This window comes from Lolium perenne, chromosome 3 (assembly GCF_019359855.2).
Source record: "Lolium perenne isolate Kyuss_39 chromosome 3, Kyuss_2.0, whole genome shotgun sequence".
Taxonomy (NCBI): Eukaryota; Viridiplantae; Streptophyta; class Magnoliopsida; order Poales; family Poaceae; genus Lolium; species Lolium perenne.
Genome location: NC_067246.2, coordinates 56,041,681 through 56,061,356, shown reverse-complemented (window position 1 = coordinate 56,061,356; position 19,676 = coordinate 56,041,681). Strand labels below are relative to the sequence as shown.

Below are 19,676 nucleotides of genomic sequence, written 5' to 3'. Positions count from 1 at the left end.
CGACTACGCACTCGCCTTGACTTGCCACTGAGCTGGAACTCAGTTCTCAGCCATATTTTGATTTATGACTTTACACAGATTCAAGGTACAGCATGATGCACATCTGTACAAAATATCAACCTATCATATTCTTACAGTTTTAAGAAATACATTTCGAATATGGGGTGGACATCAACCCAAGTGATAAAAAATCTGCAGACTGGTTTAAACGAGAAAACATGCAGCAATTCCTGCTCATCAATTCAGACTTCCTACCTCCCTTTGCATTCTACTACGTACCACTTTACGCCACACCACACTGACTGCGTGTGGGGAGTGAAAACAGACAACTACTACGCAAAAAAGCAGGACGGCGACACCAATTCAACCAAAGCAGCACTGAAATGGTGCATGCCACGTGTTGGACCGCACAAATTTCGCTACTGGAAGTTCAGCAAACAGAATGAAACGACAGCTGGTTCAAAGAAGCTATGAATCTCAAAATTTTGGGGGGACATATGCCGTGTCAATTACTCAATTTACACACCCGCTTTGAAGAAAGAGACTCGTAAAGAGCTCGTGCTTTCTGAGTACAAGGAATTACAGGCACCTAACTCTGAAGAATGTAGCTAAGTATGTCCCAGCAGCTCCGTGTAGTTTTCAGGACAAGGAAAAAATGGGAATAAATTGTAGCAGTATGTATATGTGTATCTTCTTGTCTACGTGTAGCTGTTACAGAAGCACCTTTGCAGCAGGGATTGTTTGAGCCTCAGAACAAGGGCGAATAGACCGTAGCAAGGCAAGTGCAGCAACGCTACCACCAAGTACCTGCCATGGCCCATGAGTACAGTTTATCAAGATCACAGGAAGTATTCTAGGAAGAAAAAAAAAGTATGGAAGAAAGCCTTACAAGTTAAAACAATACGCCTTTACTATACAAAACATCCTAGTCAAGTGAGGCGACTAGATTCTGTTATAATTTAGGTGCAATGTATGGCACAGTATAGAAGAACATAAAATATAAAATACAATGTTAAACTGGTCATACTTTTGTTGCACCTTCTCATTTGTTCACTAATCCGTATAAAAGTATCCACGGAAATAACCATAGCCCAGATAAATGTCTAAGGCGCAGTCAATCTTAACTTGAAAAAAAGTTCATCCTCAAAAGTATTTGCGTTGCTAATTATTTGTTGTGTTCGGACTAAAAAAAAATCAAGGGGTTCTACTTTCATCTATGTATAAATTATACACAACGATACCAACTCAGCAGTAGTTGCGCACGTTAGATTGTCATTCAGCACTACAGAAGTACATCTTTTCTCTGCTTACCATATAGGTGCTCCAGGGTATGTCAAGTCCAGAAACGGGTAAGGCCACCTGAATAAATTGAATAATATAAACACATGAGAAAATTACAATTCATTTATATTTAATATAACGGGAAATGTAAGTTAAAATATTACCAAATCGACACATTGGCATGGATGATCCACTGAGCAGTAACAAATATGCCTGTCCACATCATGAAATATGCTATTCTAAACCACGGGAAACGCTGCGATTACAGATATAATAATCAGTATAAATATTAGTTGGCTGTGGTATGGTTCAATGTTCTGGCATGAAATATTTACCAAGCTATTAAGAGCGGTGTCACCAATTATGAAGACAGCATTGATTGAATGTGTTCCAATCAGCAACTGCAGTATGTGATCACAAACATCAAATAAGAAATGTAGCAAAGAATAGGTTAACAACCCACTGCAAATAAATTCTGTTCTGAGGTCGAGTGTATTAAGGCCAAGATAAAAAGGTAAAAGTACCACAATGTCTGATCATGTTTTTTTTTTCTTTTTCTTTCAAAGACCAGACCAATTAACTAATGCAGCTGCTGGAAGCAGTACATCAACACTTATCATTATAAATTGTGTATTTGTCTTGCACAAGTGCAGACATGTGCAATCAGTAAGAACACGCACAATGTACTATGGCAGAAAAAATGAACTAGAGAGGAGATGCAACAAAAAAAACGAAGATTTGGCAAACATGTTAGAACCACTCAGCCATTCATGAAGGAAGGCTCCAGACAAAGACAAAGTCTCAACATTTGCAAGACCTAGAGTAGCACGCTATTATAAAGAATAACAAGAAAAAACACGAACCTGGAACATTTGTATACAGTCTCTTATGGTTTTGCAAGTAATTTTGGAATAAATACTATGGCAAACTAAAGTTAGATACACCAAACAAGTGGCATTGGTTCTTCCCATTTCTTCTAACAAATAGCTTAAAGAACACATACTTCCTGAAATATGTGATTGAATACTCACAAAATTCATATCATATTGATTGCGGGCAAGGAAAGGGTAGAGGATGAACCAAAACACCAGATCAGTAATCATCACAGCACCTGCATTTGTCTGAAACAAAAATATTAAATTGCGTTGGTTAGAATTTAGAAAGAACAGAAAGAAGGAATTTTAAAAGAATTACAGATGTCAAGCAAACAAACGTCCATATGATCCTGATTGCCCGTTTCTCATTTCTACTGTCCAGCAGTTCAGTTACAATGTGCATTTTGTGTTCAAATGTGAAGTGACAACAATTAGGTACGACGAATTACCTGGAACATGATTTGGAACAGGTAACCCCAAAATCCTGCAATTTCCCGGCCATCATGTGTTCTACTGAAACAAGAAGTCTTAGTGCCATTGTCATATCCGCTTTCCCCTGCTGGAACAATGATATATGAGCCATGATCTGCATCAGATCCACCCCCACTCGTCTTGTAAGCATGCTGATAGCATCCATAAATTGAAAGCACCGAGCCAAGCTAAATATGAAGAAGGTGTACGTTAGAGGCATCACCTAGTAAGTACCAGCGGAATGTGCAATGAGAAAGCATGCATGACACAATATATTTCATGTTATTCAGCCAGAAAGTATCTGATATACTATTAGCTACTTCTTTGGCAGGGAATGCTTTTATATAGTTACAGGTGTAGGTAGCTAGTAGTGAACACTACTACATAGTAAGTAAGTAAGTTTATAAAAGCAAAGACATACCCCAAAATACAAGGTGACAAGCAAGAACGTCCACCTGTCAAAGTGTACAAAAAAATGACATAATCAGAAAAAGTTCCGAACATTAATGCAGTAAGAAATGAGCACTTGCACGAGAAAGAGCGAAAACAGTTTACAGTCATCAAGACCAAGAAGGGTGGCTTACTGGGTGTAGTACAGGAAGACGGTCCATCCGTCGACAACAACATCATAGGTAAGTATGGAAGCCATAGTGAAGAATGACACGAGGCGAAACGCCAGCAGCCATCCAGGATGGATCTGCTTAAGGCAGGGCTTCCAGCAGTCCTCAAGATACACGACTCCCGGTCCGACCCTGGGCTGCGCTTCCTCTGCGTCGACTCGGTCGCCATTGCCGGCCGGCGAACTGGGCCCCTCGTACTTCCAGATCAGGTAGCAGGCCAGCGCCATGCATGAGTAGACCCAGGTGGCGCAGAGCAGGAACTTCCAGTTGAGCCAGTAGCTCGGGTCGGTGGTGTCCATGAGCATGAGCATGGCTGGTGGTAACAATGCTGCAGCGATCGGTCAGACCCTGCCACCAGATTCAGAACAGGTTTTTTATCAGCCTGTCACTCGATCTTCTCCTGCGAAATTCGATACCATAATAGAGTTACTGAGCCCCCCAAAAGAAGAAAATTTCCTCCCTCCCTTGGTTGCCGACGGAGGGAGAGATCACACCAGTCGATTTCCTAATTGCTGAACAGCGAAAGCTAGTAAAGGTCAGTAGTAGTCAGGTACTCAGGTGGTGCCCTGCAAACTGGTACTCGTACCCCCACGGAAAAAGGCAACCTTTGCGCCATGGGTTCAATGATCCAGTCCACGCCCACACAGACAGAAGCAGAACACAGCGGGCATCAAAGCAGCCTGCGCGCGCGGAGGACGAGGGAGAAGGAGACGGGGTTAATAATTACCGGTGATCCGTCAGTAGAACCGCACACGGCCGGAAGAATCAAGCGCCGGAGGCAAGACAGGGGCGGGGGCGCCGCCTCCCCGGCCGGACGGGAAGAGAGGCGCAGCAGTGGGTGGGTGGGAGCAAGAAAGGCAGGAACCGCCCGCCCCTCCAGTCCAGTCCCCTCTCCAAGCTTCCGTTCCGCCTCTCTACCTATCCGTCCGCCTCGAGGTCCAGCTCTACCGACCTGTGTACTGTCAGATCGGAGGAGAGGCACGCGCGCGCGCATCAGTACAGAAGAGCACGCCGAAGAATCATAAATGCGGGCGACGGGATTAGGGGCACGTGCGCAACGAACCACGGCGCGTCGCAAGATCTTTACCCGCTGCGGCGGCGGTGGCGGTGTGCTCGCCGTCTGTCGCTCTGAGGTCGCCGGCGCCGCGGATGGATGGATTCCGATGGGTCGGGATGCCTGCCGCTCTCACTCTGGGAGATGGGGAGAGGAAGTGCACAAGGCTGGAAGCCGGCGGAGCGGAGCGGAGCCACGTATCCAGATTCCGGTGTCTGATTCCTCCACGCACACATGCGGTGGTGGTGTGTGGTGAGATGGAGCCGGGGATCTCTCTGTCTCGCCGACTTGGCGTGCCTGACTCGTCGGCGCAGTTTGCCAGGCCTGGGGATCCCAAACTTTGCCTGTATCGTTTCGTCTTTGCGACAAACATGTACCTGTCCGTCCGTCCCTCTCTCCTTCATTGACCCGTTGGTGCTCGTACCATCCTCTACATTAAGTTCGACAACACACATTTCATTTCAAAATTCATAGTAACTACTCCCTCCACCTAAAGTAGATGTCTTAACTTTATCTAGCTATAGATGTGTAGTAACAAAATGAGTTAAATTGTGGAGTTGCCAACAATTCGATTCGCGGTTCGCTGTGATTTTGCCACGTCGAACCTTTTAGCCGCGCTTAAAGGATGCCCTCGGTGTCGAGGAACATGTGCTAGGGTGTATGTGCAGACTCGTTCAGATCATGACTTCAAACAATTTTTTTTTGAAAGTTTCCATGATTACTACCAATGAATAGGACATAGCTTTTCTATCCTATATTTCTATGGCATATGGAATTTCCGGTTTTCTTTGGTGCAAATTCAGTTATCTAAATTGGAAATAAGAATCAATTCCCCCCTTTGGTAGAAAATGGTAATCCATTAAGCGGAGGCAATCGTCCATTATAAGTGGAGGAAATCGCAGCTACTTAGCCAACTTGCATAATTAAGTACCGTCACCTAAAATTAGCTAAAATATGGTCCAAACCAAAGTATGTTAAAATTCCTAATTATCATGATGGGCTAGTGGGCTTGGCTATGTGGCGACCGTCATGCTCCCTGTAAACATATGAACACATAGTGCATGGGTTACCGTTGTTCAAGCGTCAGACCCAATATAACAATTCTTCTAGAAGCAAAACAAGGCTACAAGCTCAGGTACATAGATTATGAAGTCACATGTCCAAACAAAATCATCGTAACCAGAGGCAACCTTGGGCACGTGTCCATGCTTTGTGACAGCGCCCAGGTCATCTCTTACAATTGATGGGTGATGACACCCCCAAAGATCGGAGACATTGGTGCTAGAAGCCATGGCCGGAGGTGCTGCTAGCAGGAAGCGCTGGTGCTACCTACGACCAGAGATGTTGTCAGCGGTGGTGCTGCCAACAACCAATGGTGCGGTGTACAGTAAAATTTAGACAAATCTAAGATATGTATTTCTTATATCGAATAGAACTGGAGTGATGTGCAAATGGGCCAATTATTTGTAATTTGCGTCGACACGTACATGGATATTCAGGTGGCCCTATATTGTTGTCGTAATTCAGTACGTGGGGTAGCTTAATTTGGTCCACCCTCTCCCGACCTCTCCTCAATGGCGAGTTGGCGACCCTGAAATCATGCACGCCTACTACGGAGTTGTAGCCGACAGCTAAATCACCACCGTGAAGTTGTGCCTCGAGGGATGCCTCGGCTGGCCATGGGTTGGATGGTCTGGAGTTCTTCCTCGATCGGATGAATGGTAGTTACTTGCATCATAGATTATTGATCGAGCACGATTCATAGTAGTTTAGAAAATGTCCTAGAAATTAGGACAATCTCATCCAAGACCTCGCTTGACTTGTAATTGGTTGTTGCATTGTGTACCCGGTTATTTCTTTCCATCTACAATGGACAATGTGATGGTTGGAGATAGCGGGCGAGGATGAAGACGGTTCCTCTTTGTGTAACCCTGACTCTGCACACATGGATTTTGATTTCGATGGATCGTCTGTTCAAGGGACTACGGATGCTGACAAGAAGGTAATGCGCCCACCACATAGAACACTTTACTATTGTGGCGCTGAGTATTTGTTAGACCGAAGAGATCAAGACATTTATCACAGACTAGGCCGAGCAGGAGAGTGGATATGCTGTAAACCCGGCTATCGGAATGGCATTCCACTCAGTGGAGGAGGCTTATGGACATTATTATTGCATTGTAGCGCTACATCTGTAAATTCATTTTCTTTTTATTGAACTAGTGTAGCTGATGGTGCATGCAAAAAAAAGTATTATCTGTGCAGCTTGCAGTTTATTTTGTAAATGCCTAATTTTCTAATAATCTTGTACAATGGCACAACAGCTGAGATAGATACGGCTCGGGCTAGGGAGCCACCATCTACTGTATAACTGTATTGGGGGAATCATAGTGCGGCATGCGGTACCTCTGATGGCGTGCTCAAGAGGAAAGCAACAATTAAGGAGAAGGGGAAATTTCGAACTGAACTTATATCTAACCGAGCAGCGGATATCAACCGCTTTTATCTATAAAAAAAACTCTTCAGGTAAGCCCGCAAGTTTATGATTCAAATGAGCTGCTTATTGAAAAACAAGTAATTCTAGGTAAAAATATACTCCGTAGTAGGTATGCAGGCAGCTATGTGTGTATGTTAGGGGGGCTGCCGCCCCCCCCCCCCCCCCCCCCCACACACACACACACACAAACCCGCATGGTCATGAGCGGTTGAGACATTTATCGCAGACTAGACCGACTGAAGAGTGGATACGTTGGCTATCGGAGTGACATTTGACTCTTTTTCTTGAACTAGTGTAGCTGATGGTGCATGTAAAAGAAAGTGTTTTCCATGCTCTCTCAGCTTAAGTACTAATTTTCTGTTAATCTTACAATGAAACAACACCTGAAAGGATACGGCTCGTTCTAGGGAGCCATCATCTACAACTGTATAACTGTATAACTGTGCGTAGAATCAATTGATAGATCAATCCCATGCAAACATGTACACAAAATCATTAAACATAGATATAACTCGATCTTAAGATACAACTAGAACATGAAGGCGCGCTTTGCCGCGCCCATCCATTTCGATGCAAATATGAAAATAATATTGATAGAATGGATTATAGACATACAATAATCGTACATGTACTTTTAAAATAGTTGGTCAAGCTTTAAGTTTTTACACAAACAAAACAATCATATGCCTAATTAGTTAATTGCTAATAATGGATCTCAACGGTGTGGTAAGACTGACAAACCACAAACTCAACCATAGAACGGATGGACGGTCAAGCTAAATTAAGACCATAGACTTTTGGATCTGACTTGAGTCCTAAATAGATCAGCTGTGTCCTAAATGAGCACAACTTTCCTCATGGCGCATCAGGCAGAACGTCTTGCTATATATTGTACAGTATTTCTTCTAGGTGACCATATTGCGAACAGAAAGATGATCCCAAAACTGGTGGGCTATTTGTGGACTGGATGGATGGATAGATACCCTTATCTGGAGAAGTTAAAAGTAATATCAGGTTCTGATGTTGAATCATGGATTCATGGGCAACTTGTTCAGCCACGAATTACAGATACTCACAGAAGCACAAAACAATCTTATCTAACATAGCAAAACCCCATAACCTGAAATGCGGTCTCAACACCAAAACCAGCCAGCATGCCATGAACGCTACCAACAAGAATTGTCATGGATACCATTTGTTTACTCTTCCTCTTCAATCCCATGCCACACTCAATATCTTCTAAGTAGTAGCACGCAAAGGTTCTTGAAGAAAATATAAGAAATCATCGCATCATAGTATTGGGAAAGTGAAGCAGCGGGCATCCCTGGCTGTATCTCGATAAATGCAGGCATATACATGACGCCCATTACTGAACCAAGAGAAAAGCGCTTCAGCTTTATCACTTGTCTACAATACTTATCAATTACAGGATCTAATTCTGAAAGACTAAAATCATAGATCAAGTAGTGTTAATACCTTGCACTTCATTCGAGCTTTCCTAGCCAAATTAAATCCCGAATCATGAAAACAGAAACAAGATTGAAAAGAACACCATCACTCAGCCTGCACACCACATACCCCGTAAAACGTTTGGGAACACTGGGATCAGCAACATAAACACCTAAATAAAAAATCAGGATTTAATAATGCATATAATAGACACTTCAGAAAAAAACAATTAAGAATAAATAGTGTATATTAATGGCTTCAGGAGTTATATGCAAAAACTGAAGATTTTTTTTTAGCAATGTAAACTAACCTTGGCTTATCCAGAAGTGTAAACTGTAAACACTGGGAATCTGCACAATAACTAATCGAGGATACATATGAATTTATTTCGAACAGAAGGCACAGATCTACCATTAGCATGGTCACGGAAAAAAAAACTACCATTGGCAGACATATCCTATATTTATATCCTCTACTCCACAGATCACCAAATCCTCAGCACATGGTTAACACCAAAATCATGAAACCTCGCATGAATGGAATCAAATCTTGAACTAACTTGGACAATTTCAAGCTGGTACAACGATAATATAGTATTTCTATAAGCTAACATGAATTCCAAAATCCTGTAGCTATGGGTATACATAATTTCAGTACACCTTGACCTTTCACACAAGGATGTTTTCACTCAGAATGTAAAACTGAGTGACAATTCTGTCAATACGGACCGAACAAATAGTTAAGATGGAACAGCCAGAGAGAGAGAGAGAGAGAGTGAGAGAGAGAGAGAGAGAGAGCCAAGGACGCCGTCATGGCCAATATGAACTCGTCCAAACATTTTTGCCTCCAACAATTCCCAAACAATATCTGCAGCAATAACCGAACAACATTTGAATGGATCAACTCTTATGCAGGCCAAAGAAACAAGTAAAGAAACTCGGGATATCCTAAGATAGACAGGCACCTAGGCAATATGAATGGCTGCTCCAAGAAATGCTTCTACATGAGCATGTCCTCTGCCCTATCCACGTTCACATTCATCAAGGTAACTGCAAACCAAAAACGGGAAATCAAGATGAGTCTACAACCATCGCACCAACACTGAGCGCATTGGCATGGCACTCTACCATCCAGAGGGCTGTACCGGAGGGGCAAACATGTTGAAGTGGTTGTAGAGCTCCTCATCTGACCCTCGTGACTGCTCCTCGTGGTCACAGACACCTTGGTTTTACACCTTCAGTTCGTGGCGCTACCGCTTCTGCTTCATCCACTACACTCCCGACATGGCCAGCAGCGGCGACGACCCACCTCTCCAACTCAGTCGCCCGGTGCCGCCGCCTGGCTGCGGAAGCTAGGCTTGGCGGCAGCTCTCCGACGCCTCCTTCAACGCCATTAGCCCACACCTACACATGCCTAGTTCTCAACACCTACTCAAAGTGTATCTGAAGCAGCAATATGAATGTTCAGAACTTCAGATAGCAATCTTAGTATCAATGAAGGAAGCACGTAGCATCATACCTTCAAGAAATTTCCTTGGCTACCGCCGACTTGGGCAGAGTGCGATCTAACACAGGGAGCCTTTGTATTGGGTTGGGTGTACGTCGTCGTTGATGTCATGCCCGGCTGTACTCCGATGCGGTGTGCAGCACGGCCGTGAATCCCCTCCGTCAACATTGACATCGTCTCTGCCATCTTGTGGGTTAGCCAACCCCATCCGTTTCCCCATTGATGGCATCGAGAGGGCGGACTTCCTGGCCAGCAGTGGCACCGGACCCTCTCCGATAATGATCACGCACACCCGCACGCATCCCTCTCCAGCGCCGCCGCAGCCCCCTCGATCGAGGAATGGTTGTGATTGTGGAGAGCGACTGGGATCAATGGCAGAATCGCATATATAGAAGATCCGAGCAAAAGAAAAGTAAATGGGGAGTAACGTAGATCCACTCTAAGCAACAGTAAAAGAAGGGGAGACGGCCGAGCAGCCTGGCCATTATTCCGCCGGCGAACTAATGAAGGAAACGAACAGTTGCTGGGTGGACGATGGTGGGTTGTGGGCTCATATGGCAGAGAAGGTGCGGGAGACAATCAGAAACAAGGCCCAACAAATCTGGTGTTGGCTAAGTCGACGCGGGGAGTAGCAGCCCTATAAGGAAAACGGGCCTTTTCTAACGCAATTGAAGCTATCGATTGAGGTAACGCTTCGGAAATTCGAGTTTGGGAGCAGGCAATACGTCTGAACCGTTAGATGGATTGATCGGACGGTTTATGTACTCAAATCACCGTAGAGGCTCCTAGGTAGGCAAGTTATACTGTTAACTAATGCATTTGAGAGTTTATCTTTAAACATATACAGTACTACCACTACCTAAAATAACATGCTAAGATACAATATATTTTGAAAGGCCTTAGATGAAACCGCTAAATACAGAGAGTTTATTTTGTTTCTTTGTCACGGCATAATCTCCCCAAACCGCGCCACCGTCTACTCTAAACAGGAACAAATTGAGGGTGAGTGTACCCTGCAGGCCTGCACTCGCGAATTTGGCAGTGGATACCAAAATCTGTCAAGGATCTGTAGCTTCATCTGAAAACTAACGCAGTTCCTAGTCATTGGGATAATGGCATCCCCTACCCATGGAAGGGAGGGATTACTGCATGTCTAAAAGTTCTCATTGTCTTTTCCAGATTATATGCGGGGAACAATCCAGAACGGGAGGCGAGACAGCTCTCCGGCGCCCTCACCGAGCTCGCACACTTCCTCCGTGTTGGCGCCAACATCGTACACGTACAGGCGGCCTTCGGACGGGTGCACCCAGTACACGCCGTTGGGCAGCAGCCCGGACTCGGTGGCCGGACACCAGCCTGCGAAACAGCACTTGGAGCCGCCGGCGAGGATGGCCCGGTCGCCGATGCTCTCCACCCTGACGGACCTCTTGCCAGCGAGATCCATCCTGTAGACGGCGACGTCGATGACGGCGCCAGCCTCCGCGTCGGAGAAGAAGATCCACACCGTGTGCACCTCTCCGTCGAGGTCCAGCGTGTAGGCGAACGGCTTCGAGTAGCACTGCCCCGGCGGGACGACGATCTCGACCGGCTTTGCCACCTTCACGGTCGCCAAGGCCGGCTCCGGCGAGAACTCCAGCACGCCGTACTCGTCCGACGAGACGTCGCAGTAGAACTTGCCGCCGCACCCCGCGAAGCTGGGCACGTACCGCTTCGCGAAGAAGGTCTCGTCCCACGGCACCCGGGTGCCGCCGATGTCGTACTCGTGCCTGGCCCACGGCGACGGCGTGCCGCCGGCGTGGCAGTACCACAGGGCCGTGTCGTCCGACGACTCGAGGACCACCACCGTGAAGCCGTCGGGGCCCGTGGGATCGCCGGACAGCGCGCATCCGGTGGCTGACTCAGGCGGTGAGGCCCACGCCTGGAGCGCGATCTTGTTGTTGCTGCCCTCGAAGGCGGCGGCCCGCGGGTCCCAAAGGAAGGTGGTGAGCGTCGCCGGGTCCCAGAGGAGGAGCCAGCCATGCGAGGTCACCCAGCTCCGCTTGCCGCGCAGTTCCTCCTCCATCTCCTCGCAGGGGCGGCGCGCGCCGTCCGAGACGCTGTAGAGCGTAGTGGTGCGTTGCTCGTCGCCGTGGTCCAAGATGAGGCACGGGAGCGACGCCGTCGTCGCCATGGATGCGTGCCAACGTGCGGCTAGATGATCACGTTTGGCAGCTGGTACCGTCGATGGCGCACGATTGCGCTCGGCGATTTTTGGGTGGCATCGCAAATCCAGGTCGTTGTTATATAGGCGACGGAGATCGATCGATGCCGAGTAGTTCTGAGGCACTTAATCCAAAGGATACTCGGAATCGGATTCACATAAATGCACGTGCGGATCTTTTGCAATTTGCTGATCTGTGTTTTATCGTGTTTCAAACTTCAAATGTTCAAACTTCAAAAAATTGTCTGATTTTTCATTTTTGTGTAATCCAGAATATATCGTATTTCGTGTTCAGATTTTGCACGATGGTAGAATACATCATTGGCTACACATCTAGTTCTGTTTTCAGAAATTTCAAACTTTATACATCGTTTTTGACTTTTTTTTTCTCAAAAAACGAGCTTCACATTGGTTATCACTGAACACCACCGCCTAGGTTTAAAACGTGACCTTCTTTTTCTTGAGAAAAGTTTAAAACGTGACTGAGCGTGACTAAGTTTCGCAAGTTTAAAACAAGAAAGAAAAAAGGCACGACGAGTGAGACGTCTGGCTCTGTGCAAGAGAGGTGAGTGGGCATTGGGCAAAGGCGTGTTGACGACTTCAAGCTTTGCCACACCTTCATGCAGCACGAGAACTCACTACCGTTCCAGAGCTCCACCGGGGACGTTGAAGATGAAATATGGAGGTCAGAAAAATATGACAAACATTTCTCAAATTTCACAGGAACTCAAAGTTAGTAAACATATCCGTAGTAGATATTGTGTCTACACGTTTGGAGGACACGTCGAAAGAGTATATTACCCGACGTGGGTGGTAGCATAACCTGAGGATTGCTCCACCTCCGTAGGCGTCGATGCAGGTTCACATTGATTACGTGTTTTGAGCCTTTATTTCTTTTTGTTATCAAACAGTGAATTGGTGCGGTGCGGCGGTGTGCATCTTGTTATGCAGAGCCCGAGTGTAAGCTTAGACCTTTTATAAGTATTAAAACGGTGTTTATAAATAGAAAGTAGGTATTGTGTCATTCAAGAAAAATGTATTTTTGCCTTCTTCATCATAATAATTCTTTAATTGGTTAACTTAATCTAGTACTACCCTGTTAGAGAAGACGTCCAGAGCCTCGAATCTAACCTTTTTGACGAAACTTTATCCTAAATTAAACTCTCTTAAATTTTTTTTTGCTGGTTCTAACAGGTTTTGGTACCGGCACACGCACTCGCGGCAGGGTTGGCGGTATCTCCATGGTAGCCCTAGAGGCTCCGGCAGTAGCCCATTCAACCCTACCGCCAGATAGTGTGGCGGTAAAGAAATAAGTTAGATCTGATTAAATTTTCATAAATAGTTTATTTTTTGTTGAAGATTCCAACGAAGGTAAAATTTGTTAAAATGACCGTTGAACTCGGGCAGCTCGCTGCACAAGACACGCCATGCTCGTTATGCAGCCCATGTCCCAGACGTCCCAGACAGAAGCGACATCATGTCCCTAGCAATCTTGCATCAGAGCTTTAGGTGCAAGCAATGTCGACAACAGAGGCAAAAGTCAAATAGGTGAAGCCATACTGGGACTTGGCTGCCATGGTCAAGACAATGGAGTCCATGAAGGTGCAGAGGCAGGAGGGTTTGCCTGCAAAGACTCCGGGCTTGGATGGAGACTGTTGCTCAAAGACGCAAGGCCATCCTTGAAACTTACTAATCAATGGGAGTCCACGAACAGCATCAAATCAAGAGGATAAAAATAACTCGAGATACTATTCAGATATTGGGTCTTATAGTTTTCAGATTCGAATGTTTTTGCTGCCACCACAGCATTATGTATTAACTTCTGACTTATGAGATGTTGCATCGATGCAATCTCTGTTTTTAGGCTCTTCCTTTTTCATGTGCATTTTTTATTTCCATCCAGTTTCACAATTGTTCAGTAATTTTCAAGAGCAAAAACTGGTATAAATTTTCAAAAGAACTTCCGAGTTAAGAATACAGTATAACAACCGTGGCTAGGCACACGGAGATGATACAACACCATAGTTGGTAAGATTTTCATCTACGTTGACTGGTCCACATGTTGCGTCTTTTGTATGAGTAGATGCTCCTCTAAAAATATTGGGCTCAAAGCAAGTGTAAACTATGCTAAAAGACTAAAAGTACAGTGTGTCAAAGTACATCTTTTCAGATTTAAGACCTTTCTGATGTTTGTATCTGTTTTTTTACCATTGCTACATCAAAAGGTCAAAATATTTTGCAGGGAAGCATCACATTGTCTTGCCCAATTTGTTACTGTTTGTCTTGTCGTTTTTGTCGACATAGGGGTACTCAGCAGGTGAACTCCATAGGCCAAACAAGATGAAGATGTGCAAGAACAACAGAAGCATTGATGAATAGGCAGTAGAAGGATAAACATTCCAGCAGAGCTCCACGCCAACAAATAAAATGATCCTGAGAGAATGAAGGATATGACACGAGAGAACCAAGTATGAATACTACAAAGGGAATCACCACTGAAGGAACAGATATAATATTCGAAAAAACGAACAGGAGAACTTTGGTTAAAAAATTAATATGACTGTGCCAGTAAAATATTTAACATGACTATGAGTGATTTATTCAAACAGACACCATGCATGATTAAATTAAGGTGGAACAAGGATGCATGGTTTTTGAGTCGCTGTATAGTCGTTGTATAGTCGCTGTATAGTCGCTGACTCGTTTTCCAAAAATGGCGGCGACTCGCGACTATACAGCGACTTATGGCGACTATACACGTTTTTTGCTCAACTATACATGAGTCGCAGGGTTTGGCGACTCACTTTTGAGTCGCGACTCAAAAACCATGCAAGGATGTAAAACATGCAGATGAGCTATGGTGGCTCAGCGAAGAAGCATTCCTATCAACATGAGCATGGGTGGTTTGTTCAAACAGTGACAAGCATGCTGTAATTTGAGGTGGAAAGATGGTGTGGACGAGATGCGGTGCCTTACCTTACTACTGTCGGAAATTGTGTTCTCCACAAAAGAAAAGGCACTGAATAGAAGTACCTGTAAACATTACATAATGAGCTTAAATTCCAGCATTCGTAGGTAACGCTTGATAAGAACTGTTCTTAAGCATGCGTGCACAGTCGGGGTAGTGGGGCACTTACCAAGAATAAAATTGGTAATGCAATGATCGGGCACACACAATACCAATGAAGTTTCCTACAAACATGACAGTCACAATATCTGGATTGAAGTAGTTATTATCTCGTTAGTATGTAAGAAACAGTTCCAAATGTTGTGATACAAAATTCAAACTTTAAGGTTAACATACGCTCTTTACTGAGATTTGACTGTATGGGCTTGCAGGAAATAAACTGTTGAACTGACGTAGCATCTTTAAATCTGGAATGCACAAAACGCAACAAGCCACCTTCATGCCTGTCAACAAATGCAAGAATAGTAAGGGCTGGCAGAACCATATATTACAGGGAGCAACTATCAGATTACGGCATTGGTCACAATGTACTAATATCGACAGACAATTAAAATGAGAGTTTATCACATGTATATCTCTCCTACGATCCTAACAACTGATTATACCTAATATGAATACTCACTTAAACCACTTGTAGTGTGCAAACACCATAAGAGCAGTGAGGTGAAAGACCAATAGCGTAACAGCTAGCTCTTTTGACACAAATAATTTCTCAGGGACAAACTTAAAATTGACAGACCTGAAAAACATAAAACAGGTAAGAGGTATCACAGTTGTATGTATGCAGCAAACAATAAATCTATAAAGACAAAGCTATGAGTGTGATATACTGGGTATAATGATAGCACTGAAATGGTTCAAAGCTCAAGAGGTATTGTATAAGCACCAGAAATGGATGAAGACACGCCCAAGATTGAAAGCCCTTGAGATGTACTCAACAGGATGTGACAACAAGAATGGTATACCCAACAAAACCTAGAGAAGGGAAGTGCAAAGTATTAAAGACATATGGAGATACTTCATATCCATCTGACCATCCAACCACTACCCTAGTAACATAGAGCACTACAAACAAATTACTATTATCATAAAACATAAAATCACATATGCTAGAATTGCTGCATAAGTAATTGCATTCAGCCAGGCAATTATACTAATTTAATTAACAGACTGTGAACTGAATCCCTTATGATGCACTACTGGAAGATGTCACTATAACTTGAAGTAAAAAAAAAAAGTAAGACCTAGCATATCAACATTTCACATTTGCCATATCTGAACAACTCGTGTTGGCAGGCTAGAAGGAACTATCAATATAGCGCAGCCAAAATGTGGTTGGGTTGACATATGGTGCTAAGAAAACTATTCAACAAAGTACCAATGAAATTAAAATGACTTGAATTAAGTAAAGCAAAACACACCTGTACTCCTGCAGCTCCCAACAAGGCAACAAAGACCCCTTTTATACTCATAGCCTGTACCAAAAGCGTAGGAAATTAACAGTTTGTAGCATAAGATGTAACGAAAAAATCATGGTGGGGCAAAATCTGTACCTTCAGCATTAGTAGAAACAAAGATGGAGCGAAAAGGAGCACGTTCATCTTAACTGAGACAGCTCCACTGCAGCAAGAGTGTTGCAACTAAATGTGAGCAACAAGGATGTACTAGTGAGCAGCGCTATGTTATCTCAGCAGTTTGCAAGAATACTGGACCAATTTCATACTCATACATGCAGTTCATAGTTACCTGAAGATAATTAGACCGAGGTACCACTTGTGATAAACAATCAAAACCATAGCTGCATGGAGCAACGTCATAGCAACGCAGTCGTTGAAAAGACGGAGCACGAAGATGGAGTGAACCCTCTTCGACAAGCAAAGCAAACCTAAAGCCCACCAAGGAAGCTGCCGTCATGGTCAAGAAAGAGGGAGGGATCAGAAACAACATGAGGTAAACAGCTCCACGAAAGTGCTGCCCGTGGAACGATTTTGATTACTGGTCAAATAACGCTGAGACGGGTTTGGATTCCCCTTTCAAACCATTTAAACTCATTGAACTAAGCATATGATTTGTTCTGGGTTTGGAAGTATAATACTAACTAGAGCAAAATTATGAGTAAGACATCAGCTAGTATTTCGCACTCATACCACTTCACTCTTGATGTACAGCAGCAGAACAAGGCTCAGATTGACAATGTACAACACACCGAAGAGAATCTGCAGATGCAATAGAACTCGTTGTCAGCAGCACATCTATCTAACCAGTGACTGATGCAACGCTGGAGGAACCAAGACGAATTTAGCAGCGAGGGAGTGACCTGGGCGGGGAAAACTTGACCGGCGGTGAGGAACTTGATTGCAGAGTAGACGTAGAGGAAGCCGGCCGGGTAGACCAGCGGCCCAGTGTCGCCCTCGATCTTGGTGTAGTCCCTCTCCCCCTCCCGGAACGCATCCACCTTGCACACCAAAACAACCACTCAGACCATCACGCATTGAACCCGAATTCGAGATTTTCCAGCCAAGAGAGGGAGGAGAAAAAACGAGCTTGCGTTAGTCGATTGCAGGTACTACCTGGGACATGTAGGCGTCCCAGTCGATCTTGGTATCTGCACACGGAAGCAACGGCACGGCGGTGAGCTGCGAGCAAGAGATAGCTGCCGAGGGAGGGAGAGGGGGGAGGTGCGAACGGACATGGGACGAAGGCGATGATGAGGGCGACGAGCGCGGCGTCGGCGAGCAGCAGGAAGGCGGCGAAGTGGAGCGGCCGCCTCCGGTCCACTGCCTTTTTCCCCGGCGTGGTCGTGGAGCTCTCCTTGACCAGCCGAGTCCGCGCCATGGTTGCCGGCGACCACCGCGCGGCGGTAGATCCAGGAGGCGGCGCGCGAGCCGATTTTGTCCGGCCGGTGAGCAAGTCGCTGGCTGGTTTGGTAGGACCGCCGCGTGACAGTGCATCGGGCTTGTATGTGGAAGAGGCTTCTTTCGGCCCATGAAGTCAGTAATCGGCCCAGCTTACGGGTTAGACGGGCCAATTCTACAGCGTATGCATGTATACATAGGCTGTGGCGGGCAATGCCTATACATCGCCCATGTCGTATTTTTTTTTTGAAATGAGGGAAACATCACCCAGCTTCTGCATCCAAAGAATGTACATGGCTTTTTTTATTAGATTATTCAGAAAATCTTACAAAAATAATACATAAGATCAACCTCGAAAGCACCTTACTAAACCTACAAGAACAATACAAAAGATCGCCCATGTCGCATGCCTCAACAACTTAAACTAAAGGGCAAGGCAGACGAAAATCATACTCCCTCTGTCTCGTAAAATTTGTCTTAATTTTATTTAAATTTAGATGCATTTACACTATTTAGTCATTCGTTAAAAAAATTACACTATTTAGTAAGTACTAAATTTAAACAAAGTTGAGACAAGTCTCATGAAACGGAGAGGTACATATGAGGGGTACCCAGCTCCTCCTTAAATATGCATATAGTGAAAGAAAATGCAAATATCCAAAATTTAATACCGAATCTAAAATTCCTCACTACTACTACCCAAAATAGACTCATCTCCGGCGCTGCACAGAAGCTCTTTCAACATGGACATAGTTTAACACATATTGTTATGTGATTTTCTAGTTCTTAGCTAGCTGAGAACTAAATTCATCCTCATCGATTCCTACACCATTTGATTGCATCGTGATTTGTGCATATGAGTTGTAAGTTGGGTTGCAACATGTTTTTTTTTCTCCCTTCGTCCTCTTTTCTTCTCTCTACACTAACTAAGAGTTAGCTAAACCACGCTACACTAACTATGTACTCCGTACTTGAGTATTTCAGAAAGCACTATAATCAAACATCTCGATTAAAATTCTTCTGGTGCGCATGTAACATGGGTCAATCAAACTTCAAAAACAGTTCATCCTTGCCATTATAAGTATCACAAGTATTTCTGCGCTCCATCTATCATACGGTATACTTCCATCTAACGTCTAGAACTCTAGATTCAGTGCAATGATGTCTGCTTACTTATGTAGTAGCCATTTTTTGCATAATTGCTTAGTATGTGGTAGCTTGACATGCAAAAAATGCTATCCGGCCCTAGAAAAGTACTTATTTTTCTCAAGCAAAGCTTATCTTACAGGTGCTAGAAGGAATGTCAAGTCCATAAATGGACAAGTCCACCAAATTGACTAGCATAGGCACATGAAGAAACTTCACTTGATTAAGATTCAATATAAAGGGAGGTGCAAGTCAAAGTATTACCAAATCGACACATTACATGATGATTCACTGAACAATGACAGCACTGCATGTCCACATCATGACAATTTCAGATTTAATGATCAGTTGACCATGGTACTCTGGAGTCTGGATCAATATTCTGCCATCAGATACTTACCAAACATTCAGAGTAGTATCAACAATTACTAAGACAACATTGCTGGAATGCTGTCCAATCAGAAACTGCAGTATGCAATCACAAATAGCTAGTAAGAACATACCACCATCACTAAAAATATACTAGGAGGCATAGGCGCGGAGGCACGCTGCGCCTGTGGTCCTATATCTGTTGAGAACGTTGTCTAGTTAAATGTTTGCGTAAGATTTATATGTGAAGACCTAATTGTGTTTGCGTGGTGTTGATCTATATTTCTATCAACTTTCAGTAGTAGAAGTAGTCTTCAAATATTGGTTGAAGATGGGCTTGACGGGTCACGGAAATTGGTGCGGCCCTGTCCCACATGTAGGTAAT

General features: G+C 44.4%; 3 protein-coding genes across 8 annotated transcripts; all 3 read right to left on the bottom strand.

Annotated features, from left to right (window-relative positions):
• Window positions 1-455: 455 nt before the first annotated feature.
• On the bottom strand, window positions 456-4,601 carry LOC127341194 (uncharacterized). Of its 5 annotated transcripts, none has more exons than XM_051366991.2 (10): window positions 4,311-4,601; window positions 3,975-4,206; window positions 3,212-3,759; window positions 3,049-3,082; window positions 2,606-2,815; window positions 2,313-2,402; window positions 1,617-1,682; window positions 1,446-1,537; window positions 1,312-1,359; window positions 456-807 (listed from the first exon to the last, which is right to left on the bottom strand). In XM_051366991.2, the coding sequence occupies exons 3-10, from the start codon at window positions 3,556-3,558 to the stop codon at window positions 699-701; spliced, it is 996 nt and encodes a 331-aa protein (XP_051222951.1). In that variant the 5' UTR covers window positions 3,559-3,759; window positions 3,975-4,206; window positions 4,311-4,601; the 3' UTR covers window positions 456-698. The 5 variants fall into 5 exon arrangements, with proteins under 5 accessions (XP_051222951.1, XP_051222947.1, XP_051222949.1 ...); XM_051366987.2 differs by having other exon boundaries at window positions 3,212-3,647; XM_051366989.2 differs by having other exon boundaries at window positions 3,212-3,595.
• A 6,105-nt stretch (window positions 4,602-10,706) lies between these two features.
• Window positions 10,707-12,531, bottom strand: LOC139837521 (uncharacterized). The gene has a single exon (XM_071826932.1). It carries the CDS (start codon window positions 11,921-11,923, stop codon window positions 10,934-10,936), a length of 990 nt encoding a protein of 329 aa, XP_071683033.1. The 5' UTR covers window positions 11,924-12,531; the 3' UTR covers window positions 10,707-10,933.
• Window positions 12,532-13,872: 1,341 nt separating this feature from the next.
• LOC127341195 (dol-P-Man:Man(5)GlcNAc(2)-PP-Dol alpha-1,3-mannosyltransferase) lies at window positions 13,873-17,861 on the bottom strand. Of its 2 annotated transcripts, XM_051366993.2 has the most exons (13): window positions 17,612-17,860; window positions 17,492-17,526; window positions 17,239-17,376; window positions 17,069-17,137; window positions 16,668-16,825; window positions 16,475-16,541; window positions 16,343-16,396; window positions 15,808-15,896; window positions 15,544-15,660; window positions 15,258-15,364; window positions 15,091-15,169; window positions 14,930-14,986; window positions 13,873-14,386 (listed from the first exon to the last, which is right to left on the bottom strand). In XM_051366993.2, exons 1-13 carry the CDS (start codon window positions 17,754-17,756, stop codon window positions 14,203-14,205), a joined length of 1,299 nt encoding a protein of 432 aa, XP_051222953.1. In that variant the 5' UTR covers window positions 17,757-17,860; the 3' UTR covers window positions 13,873-14,202. The 2 variants fall into 2 exon arrangements, with proteins under 2 accessions (XP_051222953.1, XP_051222954.1); XM_051366994.2 differs by lacking the exon at window positions 17,069-17,137 and having other exon boundaries at window positions 17,612-17,861.
• Between the last annotated feature and the right edge of the window lie 1,815 nt (window positions 17,862-19,676).

Bases quoted from the DNA above. Each gene is read 5' to 3' on its own strand.
- LOC127341194 (XM_051366991.2), bottom strand. From the start codon at position 3,558: ATGCTCATGCTCATGGACACCACCGACCCGAGCTACTGGCTCAACTGG. The intron at 3,083-3,211 runs GTAAGCCACCCT...ACACTTTGACAG, and splicing joins GTCTTCCTGTACTACACCCA to GTGGACGTTCTTGCTTGTCA. The intron at 1,360-1,445 runs GTAATATTTTAA...CAATTTATTCAG, and splicing joins CATGCCAATGTGTCGATTTG to GTGGCCTTACCCGTTTCTGG.
- LOC139837521 (XM_071826932.1), bottom strand. From the start codon at position 11,923: ATGGCGACGACGGCGTCGCTCCCGTGCCTCATCTTGGACCACGGCGAC.
- LOC127341195 (XM_051366993.2), bottom strand. From the start codon at position 17,756: ATGGCGCGGACTCGGCTGGTCAAGGAGAGCTCCACGACCACGCCGGGG. The intron at 17,138-17,238 runs GTCACTCCCTCG...TTGCATCTGCAG, and splicing joins GTCAAGTTTTCCCCGCCCAG to ATTCTCTTCGGTGTGTTGTA. The intron at 15,897-16,342 runs GTGTGTTTTGCT...TCCCTTCTCTAG, and splicing joins TGGGAGCTGCAGGAGTACAG to GTTTTGTTGGGTATACCATT.